The sequence below is a fragment of the Miscanthus floridulus genome, chromosome 16 (genome assembly GCF_019320115.1).
Source record: "Miscanthus floridulus cultivar M001 chromosome 16, ASM1932011v1, whole genome shotgun sequence".
In the NCBI taxonomy this organism is placed as follows: Eukaryota; Viridiplantae; Streptophyta; class Magnoliopsida; order Poales; family Poaceae; genus Miscanthus; species Miscanthus floridulus.
In genome coordinates this window covers 80545717-80558496 of record NC_089595.1, presented here as the reverse complement: position 1 = coordinate 80558496, position 12780 = coordinate 80545717, and the positions used below count along the sequence as shown (strand labels likewise).

General features: G+C 45.5%; 2 protein-coding genes and 1 long non-coding RNA gene across 11 annotated transcripts; 2 read left to right on the top strand and 1 right to left on the bottom strand.

The window, feature by feature from the left end:
• Positions 1-42: 42 nt before the first annotated feature.
• LOC136510911 (protein ROOT PRIMORDIUM DEFECTIVE 1-like) lies at positions 43-754 on the bottom strand. The gene is made up of 2 exons (XM_066505202.1): positions 211-754; positions 43-50 (listed from the first exon to the last, which is right to left on the bottom strand). Exons 1-2 carry the CDS (start codon positions 752-754, stop codon positions 43-45), a joined length of 552 nt encoding a protein of 183 aa, XP_066361299.1.
• Positions 755-3234: 2480 nt separating this feature from the next.
• Positions 3235-6697, top strand: LOC136511461 (probable magnesium transporter NIPA6). Of its 2 annotated transcripts, none has more exons than XM_066505526.1 (9): positions 3235-3587; positions 3827-3883; positions 3966-4056; positions 4201-4361; positions 4639-4766; positions 4850-4987; positions 5070-5162; positions 5240-5357; positions 6131-6697. In XM_066505526.1, exons 1-9 carry the CDS (start codon positions 3431-3433, stop codon positions 6259-6261), a joined length of 1074 nt encoding a protein of 357 aa, XP_066361623.1. In that variant the 5' UTR covers positions 3235-3430; the 3' UTR covers positions 6262-6697. The 2 variants fall into 2 exon arrangements, with proteins under 2 accessions (XP_066361623.1, XP_066361622.1); XM_066505525.1 differs by having other exon boundaries at positions 4198-4361.
• Positions 6698-7380: 683 nt separating this feature from the next.
• On the top strand, positions 7381-10033 carry LOC136511463 (uncharacterized). Of its 8 annotated transcripts, none has more exons than XR_010772722.1 (5): positions 7381-8240; positions 8366-8515; positions 8670-8964; positions 9061-9597; positions 9729-10033. It is a non-coding gene; the product is annotated as an uncharacterized lncRNA (long non-coding RNA). The 8 variants fall into 8 exon arrangements; XR_010772719.1 differs by having other exon boundaries at positions 8642-8964; XR_010772718.1 differs by having other exon boundaries at positions 8366-8526; positions 8642-8964.
• The last annotated feature ends 2747 nt before the right edge of the window (positions 10034-12780 follow it).

The following is a 12780-nucleotide window of genomic DNA, read 5'->3' as shown; positions in this document are numbered from 1 at the left end:
CGGCTTCATATACATCATTCACAAATTGCACCGATGCACAATTCACAGCACTGCACAAAAGAATTGTTCATAAATTGGCTTCATATACATCATTCACAAATTGCACCGATGCATAGTTCACAACACTGCACAAAAGAATTGTTCATCTCCTTTGCCACTGGCCACCGACAGGTTCAGACAAAAAAAAAATCACATCTTGAACTTCTATACTCGGTCTCCTCAACGCCTGAAGCGCGGGGTACTCCTTGGTCAGCCTGAACCCCGGCGGAAACCGTAGCTTGAAGGCGTACCTGTCCGGCCGGGTCTTCTCCACCGCCGGGGTGAATTCCTCGGTCGCCGGATCGGCGACGAGGTGGAGAATGTGGGTGTTGGGCTCGTCGAGATTGGGGGCAAGGCGGAAGAGGTGCGGGTGCCCCTCAGCGACGGAGTCCTCGAAGTCGTTGGGGAGGGCGAGCTCGCGCCAGACGCAGAAGATGGTGCGGAGGGGCAGGTAGCGGGTGACCGACATCGCGAGGAGACGGTGGAGCGTCCGCGCCGCGTCGGCGGGGGAGCTGGCGACGGAGAGGAGGCCCGCGGCGGCGGGGGTCAGGGACAACGAGAGCAGGAGCAGGGCGCGGAGGTGGAACACGCGCGGGAAGAGGCGAAGGAAGTGGAGCGGCCCGCGGCGGTGGAGGCGGAGCGGGAGGCGGCGCGCGAGGTTCGGCAGCGCGAGCGGCTCGGGGCAGGCCCGCAGCGCGTCGATGTTCGTTCTCATAAAAAAATGGATGGATAAAAGGTCAAGGGTACTTTGGTCATTCAGCCTGGCCTTGAAAGCCAAAAGAGAATAGAAAAAATATTGAATGAAGAAAAGAATGAGAAAACACCTGTTTTCAACGAATTCGCATAGAGAGTGTTAAATTTTCAACGACGTGCGAATTGGATGTCAAATGTTCACGGACACGCAGATTAGGTGTCAAATATTCAATTTTCTCCTCTGGCAGTGTCGTATTCCTAGCCTTGCTCTCTAGCTTTTGCAGATCAATTGTATGGATGTAAACTCTCTCCCCCTCTCATGAGATGTAATCGTTCTACTTCTCTGCTTCGCTGCGTCGATGCGCTGAGGAAGACGCTGCCTGCTTCTTGGCTCTGCTGCATGCGCTGAGTCGCTGATGATAGCCGGGCAGGAATGAAAATGACGCAAAAAGCAGTGCTGGTTCTTCTTGCCTCCTGTCTCTTCCCGTCGTTTGCCTCGCCTGGTGAATTCACATTGGTTTGCTGGTTTGAGTACTAGGAGGTAGGAGGCTGTGGACGTATGGCCGGACTTAAATCCGATTTACTTTGCTACGTTGACTACCAAAACTACTTCTACTGTTTTTAGTGCGTTCCTACAGGCTGGCCCAAACATACCAGAATGCGGAATGGTACACCGGAATGATGGTCTAATTTCTCGTATCAGAAGAGTTTAGATATAAAAAATAATTTATATATTCCATAAAATCATAAAAATTCGGAATGGTACACCGGAATGCACCGGTACCAAAATATACCATTCCAAAGAGTAAACCGGAATGACCCGGAATAGAATTTACAAGTTAGCCCTGGACACCCGACCCAGCCTGAAATCCGTGCCACACACACAAAAAAAAAACACGCATCTCGCCAAAAAAAAAAAACACGCATCTCGCCGTATCCCCGTCCCGCGGCGACAGAGCGAGACCCAAGCGCGCCAGAGGACGAGCCACGCGGACGAGGACGAGGACGAGGACGGACAGGTACAGGGCACGTGAAAACCCGCAGCCGACGGCAGTTCCTCCTCTCTAACTCCCATTCCCTCCCACCGATTCCCCCGACCAAACGAGCCCTGACGGCAGTCCGAATGGGAGCCGGGAGGGGCGGCGGCCGGCGGGAGAGGGAAGGAGGTTGGTTGGCCAATCGCGGACTGTGCCGGCGCCCGGCTGGGGGTGGAGCATCACTAGCAGTCTCGGGACGGCAGCGCGCGGGGAGGTATACGTGCAGCGGTGCAGGCACAGGCAGCGCTGGCCGCTGGGACCACCACGTCCCGCGCGGCCGGTGGTGCGTGATGAGATCTAGATCGCGACAGGGAGGAGGCGTATGGGTGTGGGCCGTGCGCTGTCGCGGGTACCGGGAGGAGGCGCCATTGCGCAAATCGTGCCACCTTCACGGCTTCACCGTTGATCCCATCTAACAACTCCGCTAGCATTAGTTCGGTTGGCCTTGGTTCTCGTGGGTTCTGCTATGGACACACCGTTACCTACATCTGCTTGTTTCATGTAGAATTCAGCGACCAAAGGTGACGACGTAACATCTCCAATAGTTTCTAAAAAAAATCAATTAGTAAATCAGCGAGTTTAAAAAAATTAGGAGTATATTTGTTGGGCTTCTCTAACAGTTTCTAAAATATCGCTCCTAAAATAAAGAAGACAATTTCATAAAAAATCCTAGATTATTTGCAAATCTTTCTAACCACTTTTATAATTTCTTTCCCTCATGGATATTTGCATTAGGAACCCTATCCGCCGATCGATCGGATCGATACAGCTCATATATTTCCACATCACTGGTTGGGAGTTAAGATACGGAGGTGTTGGAGAGCAATTTTTTCAATCTTGCAAAAAAAAAAAAAATCAAGACTAGGAGTGAGTTTTGGAAACTCTTTAAGATGCTCTAAGCAAGTTTGAATATAAACAAAACAAAAATGGTAATCTAAATTAGTAGTGTATGTGTGTGTTAGAGAGAGGGGAAATTAATGTGTGGTTAAGTGCTACACATGCAAACACGATGCTATACATGCAAAGATTTCATCTACAGCTATGCATTTAATTTAGATTTTTATTTGAACCGGTGCCAACGAGACTTTTCTAGATACATTTGTTATGCACTGGATATACTCGATGTCTATATGACAAAAATAATGTATCTATGAAATCGAAAACGTTATATATTTAAAGAACGGATGGAGTATCATTTTTAAAATAATATCTTCAAAATTTACGAAAAAAATGGATGGAGATAGTGAGATGAACGTTTCCTTTGTTCCTATGTACCCACAAAAAAAGGGTAACCAATGTCTCCCCCTAGAATTCTTTTCACACATACAAATGTGCATTGCCTCACAGCCGTGTGCGCAGCATATGTACTCCAAGCAAAGACGTAAACGAATCATAGCATGCAAAACCTTTCCATTCTTTAATCACCTTGAATCTCCATCTCCAGGTTGCACACACTTGTCCGCTCTCGTCGCGGCCTCTCTCTCTCTCTCTCCTCCGTCCAGCCTCACACACCACCATATTCTCCAGGTGAATAAGCACAAATTTCAAACACGAAAAATCCAAAAAAAAAAAAAAAACAGATCCCAACCTCCATTTCCAAATCCGCACCTGGGCCCGCCCCAAATGCGCCGGCCTCGCGCCGTCGCCGCTGCACGCCGTCGATGACTCCCGCCCCTCCGAACGCCGCCGCCGGCGACCTCTTCGCTGCCAACCTCACGGGCGCGCTCCTTGCGGTCGCCTCCTCCGCCTTCATCGGCGTCAGCTTCATCGTCAAGAAGAAGGGCCTACGCCGTGCGGCCGCCGCCGGCGCCCGCGCAGGTGCACGCCCCCTCTCCGTCACCTCGCCGGCGGCCGAAAGGCGCCTCCTCTCTTTCTCTCTCTGTCGTTAGTCCCGTGGGCTGCGCGTCGAATTCTTCGTTTCGTTCTATTTTTAGCCATCCGGTGTAGTCTACGTGACGAACAATTGAAAAGTCAGCCTCTTTCATGACCAGTTCGTTGCTCTCTTCTTCTCCCTTCGACGAACATTTGTGAATCTGTGTTGGTGATGGAATTTGCAGGTGTTGGAGGCTATGGGTACCTCTTGGAGCCACTCTGGTGGGTTGGGATGGTTACGAGTACGTTCCTGATTCCTTTGGCTGGCTCATTCTTCACGGCATCTGTCTGGCAGAAATAATTGAAATGCTCGAAACTTCGCAGTGCTGATTGGGGAGATTGCCAATTTTGTGGCCTACATGTTTGCGCCAGCTGTTCTTGTCACCCCGCTTGGCGCGCTCAGCATAATTGTCAGGTAAGATTGTGAATATGTGATTGCTAAATGACTGTTATATAGCATGTGGAGAGTGGAGATGGCTAAATTTTGTGTATTTTCTTCTTCTTCTTCTTTTAAAAAAAAAACATGTACACGCTCCTGTGTGTGATCTCTACGAAGCAGTGCTGTTCTAGCCCATTTCACCCTGAATGAGAAGCTGCAGCGGATGGGTGTGTTGGGTTGTGTGCTCTGTATAGTCGGGTCAACCGTTATCATCCTCCATGCACCTGAGGAAGAGACACCAAGCTCAGTGACACAGATCTGGCACTTGGCAACGCAACCTGGTATTCCCTATTATCATAAATACTAAATAACTAGTCTTATATATATCAACACGATCTGAAAAAATACATCTTGATAAATTTTTTTATTCCGATGTAAATCCTAATAAGAACATGATTTTCAAGATAACCGGTTTGCATTGTTTTTCATATGGTTTACCTAATTCATAGTCTAGTTAAAGTATTGAGTGATGCGTTCTGGGACAACATGCTGGGTCACCAAAACGAACCTATTGGGTTTTGACATACATTGTGTAATGTCTCTCCTTGCTTTCTGCAGCCTTTCTTTGTTATGCGGTCTCTGCATTGGCGATCTCACTAATCTTGATACTTCACTGCGCACCCCGTTATGGCCAGACCAACATAGTGGTGTATGTGGGAATTTGCTCGGTGATAGGATCTTTGACGGTAAATGATGTCCATTGGCATACCTTCGAGACCAACTTCGTTTTGGTTTTTATGGAGTGTTTCTTTGCCTTTTCTTTTGCTAGGTAATGAGCATCAAGGCGGTAGGCATTGCTATCAAGCTTACAATTGAGGGTATAAACCAGGCTGGCTATTTCCAGACTTGGTTGTTTGCAACTGTTTCAGCAACATGCATAATTATTCAGTTAATTTACCTGAACAAGGTACTGCCAGGATTAAGTTAAAAATTTAGGTAACAACATTTGCGATGTTGATTTGCATCTCCACATCATGTTGAACTTCCAGGCATTGGATACTTTCAATACTGCAGTTGTTTCTCCCATCTACTATGCGATGTTCACATCCCTCACAATTTTAGCAAGTGCCATAATGTTCAAGGTATTCTAATTTTGAAAACTTCCATAAATTCCAAATATTTTGTTCTTGCTGAACTAAGGATTTTTCATTACAACTAGGACTGGTCCGGGCAGAGTATAAGCAGTATTGCCTCTGAGATTTGTGGGTTTCTTACTGTGCTTACTGGTACTATTGTACTGCATTCTACAAGAGAACATGATCCAACCCTTTCTTCAGGTAAACGCTTCTCTACTGGAAAGATGAATGTTTGCTATGTGATAAATCAATGCACTTTTGGCTTGACGACTACATTATGCAAACATGCTTACCAGGTTCTCCCAGAATTAGCATAAGATCTTTGGTCACTGATGTCATAAATTGCCCATTTCCAAATTAGTAGCCTTATAGCATTAGAGCTCTTACTTTGCGCTATGGTCGTACAGAGTATCAATTTGGCAATCTTACTGAAGTTATTAAATTTTGCAGCAGGGAAAGTCGTTGACTAGAAAACCTGTATGGTAAATTTGTTTCAAACTACCCATTTCTCCCTTGCCAGCCTTGTATTGTTGATTATAGCATAGAAGTTGTAGTTGTTAAGAGTTGGTACTTTATGCTACTATTGTATTGGGTACCAATTCTACAATCCCTGCTAAAGTTGGTCAATTTTCTAGCAGCAAAGTTGGTTGAATTGAAAAGTTATTTGGTGATTTGCTACGAGTACCTGGAGATTATTCTGTTGACAATTGTTGTCAGGACATTATTTATGGATCAAGAGATGGTCCACCATTTCTAAGTTTTTGAAATTGGACCTGCCACCAACCACTTTTGATGTGCTGACTGCTGACACGGCTGTCCTTTTTAAATTCTTTAAAGTTTGTTTCTAGATTATTTTGCAAGGCCTTTTTATGTAGATATCCACTTCTCCATGTGAAATCTTTTGGCTTATGAAATCTGAATCTCATATCAAAAGCGATACAGTGTAACTAACTAATTTTCTTTTACAACTACAGATCTGTACGCTCCTCTTTCCCCAATATATTGGCATATCCAAGGCAACGGTGAAACAGGAGGAAAACTGAAAGAGGATGATTTACTCTCTGGCGATTTCATTACCGTGGTGCGACAAGACTACTTTGTCTAGAGACCTTCCACAATGCTCAATGTTCTTGATTAAAAAAAGAAGAGAACACTATCGAAGGATCCTACTGATGCTCCATGTACTGCGGCTCTCCCACTTTGCGTGGTTCATCATCGAGAAACTCGTTATGCTTCGTATGCTCATGATGCCTCAAGAGTCAAAGGCAGTCTTTCTGTGTCCGCTGGACTGACCCGAGTAATTGCTAAGTTTTGTAGAAATGGTTAGGATTTGTTGATTCCAGTTTGATCACAGGCACCCGGGCCGATGCCTTGTAGTAAGATGTAAGCAATCTGTCTAGCCTGCTGGGTTGAGCAAGGTTTTGCTGCAGTGTATCAGGGTGGTGCAGCTGTTGTATTTATAGTGTACAGTCTAATGTGAATGTATGAATTAGAGCTAACAGAATCTGCGCAGATATTTCATGACAAACTTTGTCGAGCTTCTTTAGGTTATATATATATTGCTCCTAACTTGTGATGCTTTGTTATTGCTTCCTGGTTCAGAAGTTATGATGCAAGGCAGCAAGGTACATGGTTTGTATTTATCATACAAGACAGGGGGCTTCAAGACTGAGGTCTCTTTGCATGGACCATTGAAGGGGTGTTTGGCATGGCTCCTTTTTTTCACTAAAAAAACAGCTCCAAATAGCTCTTTCTGCAAAAGCATTTGGTAGGGCTCCTCCGAACAGAAGAGACCTACCGCCCACGATCGATCAGACTAAGTCTGCCAATAAATCCCGAGACTCCTACTCTGCCTTTTGAAGCTCGCCAATCACATTACATTGAAGCTTGCCTTTTCTTTGCAAGTTTCGTGAATACCAGCCTACTCGGACTGGTTAGGTAGCTCTAGTAGCACTTTTGGTGTCCTAGGTTCCACTTCCTGTGGGAATGTGAGTTGAGTTTTTTTTTTTCTATCTACGAGCTTCATGCATCGCCGTACAAGGTACAACTGAATTTGCAATGGTCGATGCTGATTACCACTACACAAAACGCTATACTACGTTTCCTTCGGTAGCCGGCTGAACCTAATTTATTGTGAGATTCAGGTTCAGTCGATCTTAATATCAGCCGAACAGATATCGAGGCCGAGCTTGGGCAAGCCGGCTCCACCTTGCTTGCCCAAGCTGGGCCCGTTGACAGCCAGCCGTATCATCCATAGCGGCAGAGCGCCATTAACTAAAGCCCACCCGTTTCGGCTATCCCCCGCTCCTCTCCTCCCATCGCCATGGCTGCCGCTTCCTGGGCCGTGCCCACCACCTCCTTCGCGCCGGCGCTGGCGCGGGGGCCGTGGAGGATCAAGGCGGGGCCTTTACCCCTCAGGACGCTTCCCCGCCGAGTGCTTCTCAACGCAGTTGGCGAATCCGCCATGGTTCGTGGCTGGCTGATTTATTCACACCAATGGGTTCTTGCTTTTTATCCCTCCTCTTCTTCTGCTGCTTCGATTCGATTATTGTGTTAGATGTTTAGCTTCCGGTAGCCCTCGAATTTGGAGATGTTCGATTGTATTCGGCTGCTCTATTTGGGCGTGCTGATTCGAAATCCCTGCAACCTGCTTATTCTACAGCAACCCTTGTGATGTGTGCTGCCAAGTTTCCAATGAAACAGCGAAATCCCAAAAACTTCGTTGTTGCATATGTGTGTTTTGTTATAATAATTGGTTTCAGAGTCGGTGTCTTCTACAGTTCTACTACTTCAGAGTTCAGATTACTGATTGTAGCTGTGCGGTTGCGTACAAGGTTACAGAAGAAAAGAACGAATCACTGTAAACCTGCCCGTTCCTTCGAATCATCAGACTTTTAAATTACAAAAGAACAAAATCGGTATTCACAACCAAAACGGACCAGGTCTTGGGCCAAAAGCATAGTTAGGTAAATATCTTTCTGTTACCATCCAATTGTCGACTAACTAATGCCTCAGCTTCAGTCTTCAACTGCCTCTGAAAGCTTCATGCTCATCACTAATTCGTATAAGAGCTCCATTTAAAAAGTAATTATGGCTCAGAATTACTGGTACTGTTTGCAGCAATTATAAGTTGTATTAGGCGCAACACAGTCATAGGTATCCATCTGATGCACTCTGTTTGCTTTGCTCATGCTATGGTGGATTATTAGGTTGCTGCTGGTGACACATTGCTTGGTTTGTATGAGAAAGAGAGGTTAGGCCTCTCGCGGTAAGCCGACGACGAGTTTAAAGAAGAGAGCTACTGGGAAACCTTGGATGCTGATTTGCGTTACTGGACCAGATCCCTGCGCCCAGTGCAGGTATACATAAGGTGTGCATTAGTGGAATTAAGTCACTAACAAGCATACGAGCTCACCACCATATGCACCGTAAAATAAGATAATGTCTGACATATTCATTTTTCCTATTCAATTGCTAATTCACAGTGGTATACTGGTCATATTGCAAAAACAGAGAAAGAATTGAAGGAACAATTGAGGCTCATGGATGTTGTTATAGAGATCCGTGATGCTCGGATTCCCTTGTCCACCAGCCATCCTAAGGTCATGCTTTTGGTGATTGTACTGAGTCATGTTATGTACTGAGTCATGTTATGTATGATCAAATGGACTCATGGCTAGGCAACCGGAAAAGGATCATAGTCTTGAATCGTGAGGACATGATCTCAACTGGGGATAGGAATGCATGGGCTACTTACTTTGGTAATCAGGGCACCAAAGTTGTTTTCTCCAATGGCCAGCTGGGCATGGTAAGATAGCCTGGCAGCTAACTGATTTGGTCTATCTGGCTGATTCGCTGATGCATATATCATTCACTTGCCACCATTTCCTTTGCTGGAGTGCAGGGTACAATGAAATTAGGTAGGATGGCAAAATCAGTAGCATCTGTTGTGAACACAAAGAGAAAGGAAAAGGGATTACTTCCTCGTCCGATAATCCATTTCATATCCTGTTGGTTCCTCGTGTTTCATTGGTTCATTTAGTTACTCATTTTGTGCAAATTAGTATGGGTCAGGACTTGCTTGAGACATCATAGAACTCAAGTCTTCTTTCCAAACGATTAGCATAACACTCGGAGATTTTGGTTTGAACTAGGCAGTTTGAAGACCATTTCCTTCTGACTATAGTAACCCAATTTTCTGTAAATTCATATATACTAGTGTTTTGGAACTTGTTTGAAGCTTAATAATATCCTGATTATTCAAGATAAATATAGTGATCAACCAGACATGTTTACTTGGCTGCTTGTTTTTGTTTTGCCTTAAGGTTCGAGCTGGAATAGTTGGATATCCAAATGTTGGCAAATCTTCCTTGATTAATCGCTTGCTAAAACGAAGAATGTGCCCAGCAGCACCTAGGCCAGGTGTCACAAGAGAGCGGAAGTAAGCTATAGTAGATGCATACATGTAATTTTACAATTGGTTTGAAGAAACGTAATGTATATGTATTGTTTACTCATACAAAACAATTCTGTATTTGCACTATTGAGCTTCTAACATTTGAGACTGAACAGGTGGGTTCGTTTCTGTCGACAAAAGATGCTCGGCAGTCCACCGAGGGGTATCCCGCAATGGTAGATTTGTCGTAGAGGTGAGCGAGATCAGTAGCGAGATGGTGACAAGACACAAGATTTAGACAGGTTCAGGCCGCCTGATCGACGTAATACCCTACGTCATGTGTCTTTGATTGATTGTATTGAATATGAGATGATTTCGAGGGGGGTCCCTGCCCGCCTTATATAGTCTGGGGGCAGGGTTACAAGTCAGTTAGATCTAGATCTATTCGGCTATATGGTAAGTATTTACAAGTATTACGATATCTATCCTATCCGAACAGATTCTTCTCTATCTTCAAGATTTTTCTGATTGCCTTGTGGTGCACGCCTGAAAGGATCAAGATGCCCAAGAGGGGGGTTGAATTGGGCTAATTCTAAATTTTCTTGCAATAATCAAATCCTATGGATAGCCCAATTAACCTCTTGTGCCTAGAAAAGTGTTTCTATCAAACTAAAGCACAAAAAGACTTACAACCTATGTTCCAAACTTACTCTAGCATGGCAATTCTAAGAATGTAAAGACAAGTAATGAATTGCTCAAAATAAATACTTCAAAGTAAAGAGAGAGAGGAACGTGGCGATGTTTTGCCGAGGTATCGGAGAGTCGTCACTCTCCACTGGTCCTCGTTGGAGCACCTGCGCAAGGGTGTAGCTCCCCCTTGATCCGCGTAAGGATCAAGTGCTCTCTACGGGTTGATTCTTTGACACTCCGTCGCGGTGAATCACCCAAAGCCGCTCACAACTTGAGTTGGGTCACCCACAAGCTCCGTCGGGTGATCACCAAGCTCTCAACCACCACCAAGACGTCTAGGTGATGGCGATCACCAAGAGTAACAAGCACGAACTCTCACTTGACCTCGCGAAGCCTAATGAGAAGATGGATGCACACTTGACTACTCTTGATTCACTAATGAGGCTACTCTCTTGGATTCTCAAATCTCAATCACCTCACTAGGACCTTGCTGTTCTTGGCACTCACAAACGTGTTTCTCAGCTGTTGAAATGAGCAAAAGTAAGTCCACACATAAGTGGAGCTTCTATTTATAAGGCAGCCTGAAAAACAAACCATTATGAGCTTCTGTGAGGTGACCGGACGTTCCGGTCGTGTTGACCGGACGCTCCGGTCAGTTCAACCCATGAACCAGTAAAAATGAGTTGACCGGACACTGGCAGGGTCCGGTCAGCACTGACCGGACGTGTCCGGTCGCATAAAACCCTTACTGGAACCTTACTGGACTCGACCGGACGCTGAACCCTCAGGGTCCGGTCAGTACTGACCGGACGCGTCCGGTCGCAGATTCCCTTCTCTGGAACCTTACTGGAATCGACCGGACGCTGTCTTTCAGCATCCGGTTACTTGACCTCTCCAGCGTCCGGTCGCACCGTACGCTGTCTGCTGATCAAATGAACTGACCGGACCCTGCGGCCAGCGTCCGGTCGCACCGGGGCCAGCATCCGGTCAGCATTTGTGTGACAGAACCGCCCAATTTATACAAGATCAAGTACGGTTGTCCCCGCTAACACGTTGACACACCCATACTTTCACTCATATAAACTCGGTAGTTCGCCGAGTGTCCCGAAAGACCTCGGTAAATCGACATCACAACCAAGATCATGTGATTAAGCAAATACACATCACATACATCGGGTTGCAGCAGAAATAATATTACAAAGGAGTTAACAATTAGTAGTACAAGTTTGGGGTTTCAAAACCGCTTAGTGAAAACAACATAGCTTTCAAATGATTACATTAATATAAGTTCCAAATATATTGCTAGCATAGTGACATCATCCGACAAAAGCATATAGATGAGAAGTAAGTATAGAATCATCGAGCCCACCGGTGGTTAGCCACCATCATCAATAGGTCAAGAACATCACCTACAACAAGGTGGGATAAACCCTGAGTACTCGAATGTACTCAGCCAGACTTACCCATCTGAAACCAAAACAAATGACACCAAGGATCATGCAAGGCTTTCTTTAGTGGGCTAGCTGACTTGTTTGCGAAAAGCATAAGCTATCATGAAGAAACCATTTTAAGTACTTTGCATCATCTTTATTATGGCCTATCCATCTAGGTAAGCACCTGTACTATAGCAATCACTTGATTAACCAATAACATCCAGTTACCAATTTAGATTTAGCATATCCCATACCATCCAGATAACCATTATTGTTCCATAATAATTACTACGATGCAGTAACTCGAGTCAAGTGCTCACTATCCAGGAGCGATGGCGATTCGAATCGATTCCTAACCAGCTGGTGATTTATTCCTTACACAAACCTCACTCACCCGCTAAAGTGAGATATTGATCACCGAGTCAACTTTCTAGGAATCTCGAGTTTGCTAGGAACCACATGTACCCGGGGGCCGACCGACTGCACTTTGGTCTTATCATCTCGCCCCCGTGTCCTACCACACCTGCTCCGGCACAGTGCGCTGCGGGCAATCTACTCGGCCTAAAAAATCTCTCAGCTTCGCGGTCGGAAGGTACTTTATCCGGCCAGCTAAATGTAAGGCATGCGTTCAACATGACTCGAGGCCCAACAACGGTCGGTCCTTAATCGACACAGACGGAAACTAACAGCACCCCAGAACCCTGTCTGGTTGTCTCCAACTTTTTCCGTCCGGTCTTCAATTATCCATCACACATGGTTAATTCCAGGATATCATTCTTTCCATAGCTAAATTCTTCCAGTAACCACCTATAATGTAGGTGACCGGATATCTCCGATCGCTACCGGTCTAAGCAAGGCTAAGCAGTTATTCGATCCTGACCTAACAGGGTAAAAAGGTAATAAGGTAGGCAAGGATAATAATAAATGCATCAACGGTTTCAATCAACTCCTACAACTTAATGCAACAATATATAACTCGTATATAGAAAGAATTGCTTTTATAAAGTAGGAGACTTAGAATGTTCCGGGGCTTGCCTGGGATCCGACACAAGTCAGTTCAATTAGCTTGCACCATCCTGGTGACATCTCCGGTTCTAGCATTCGC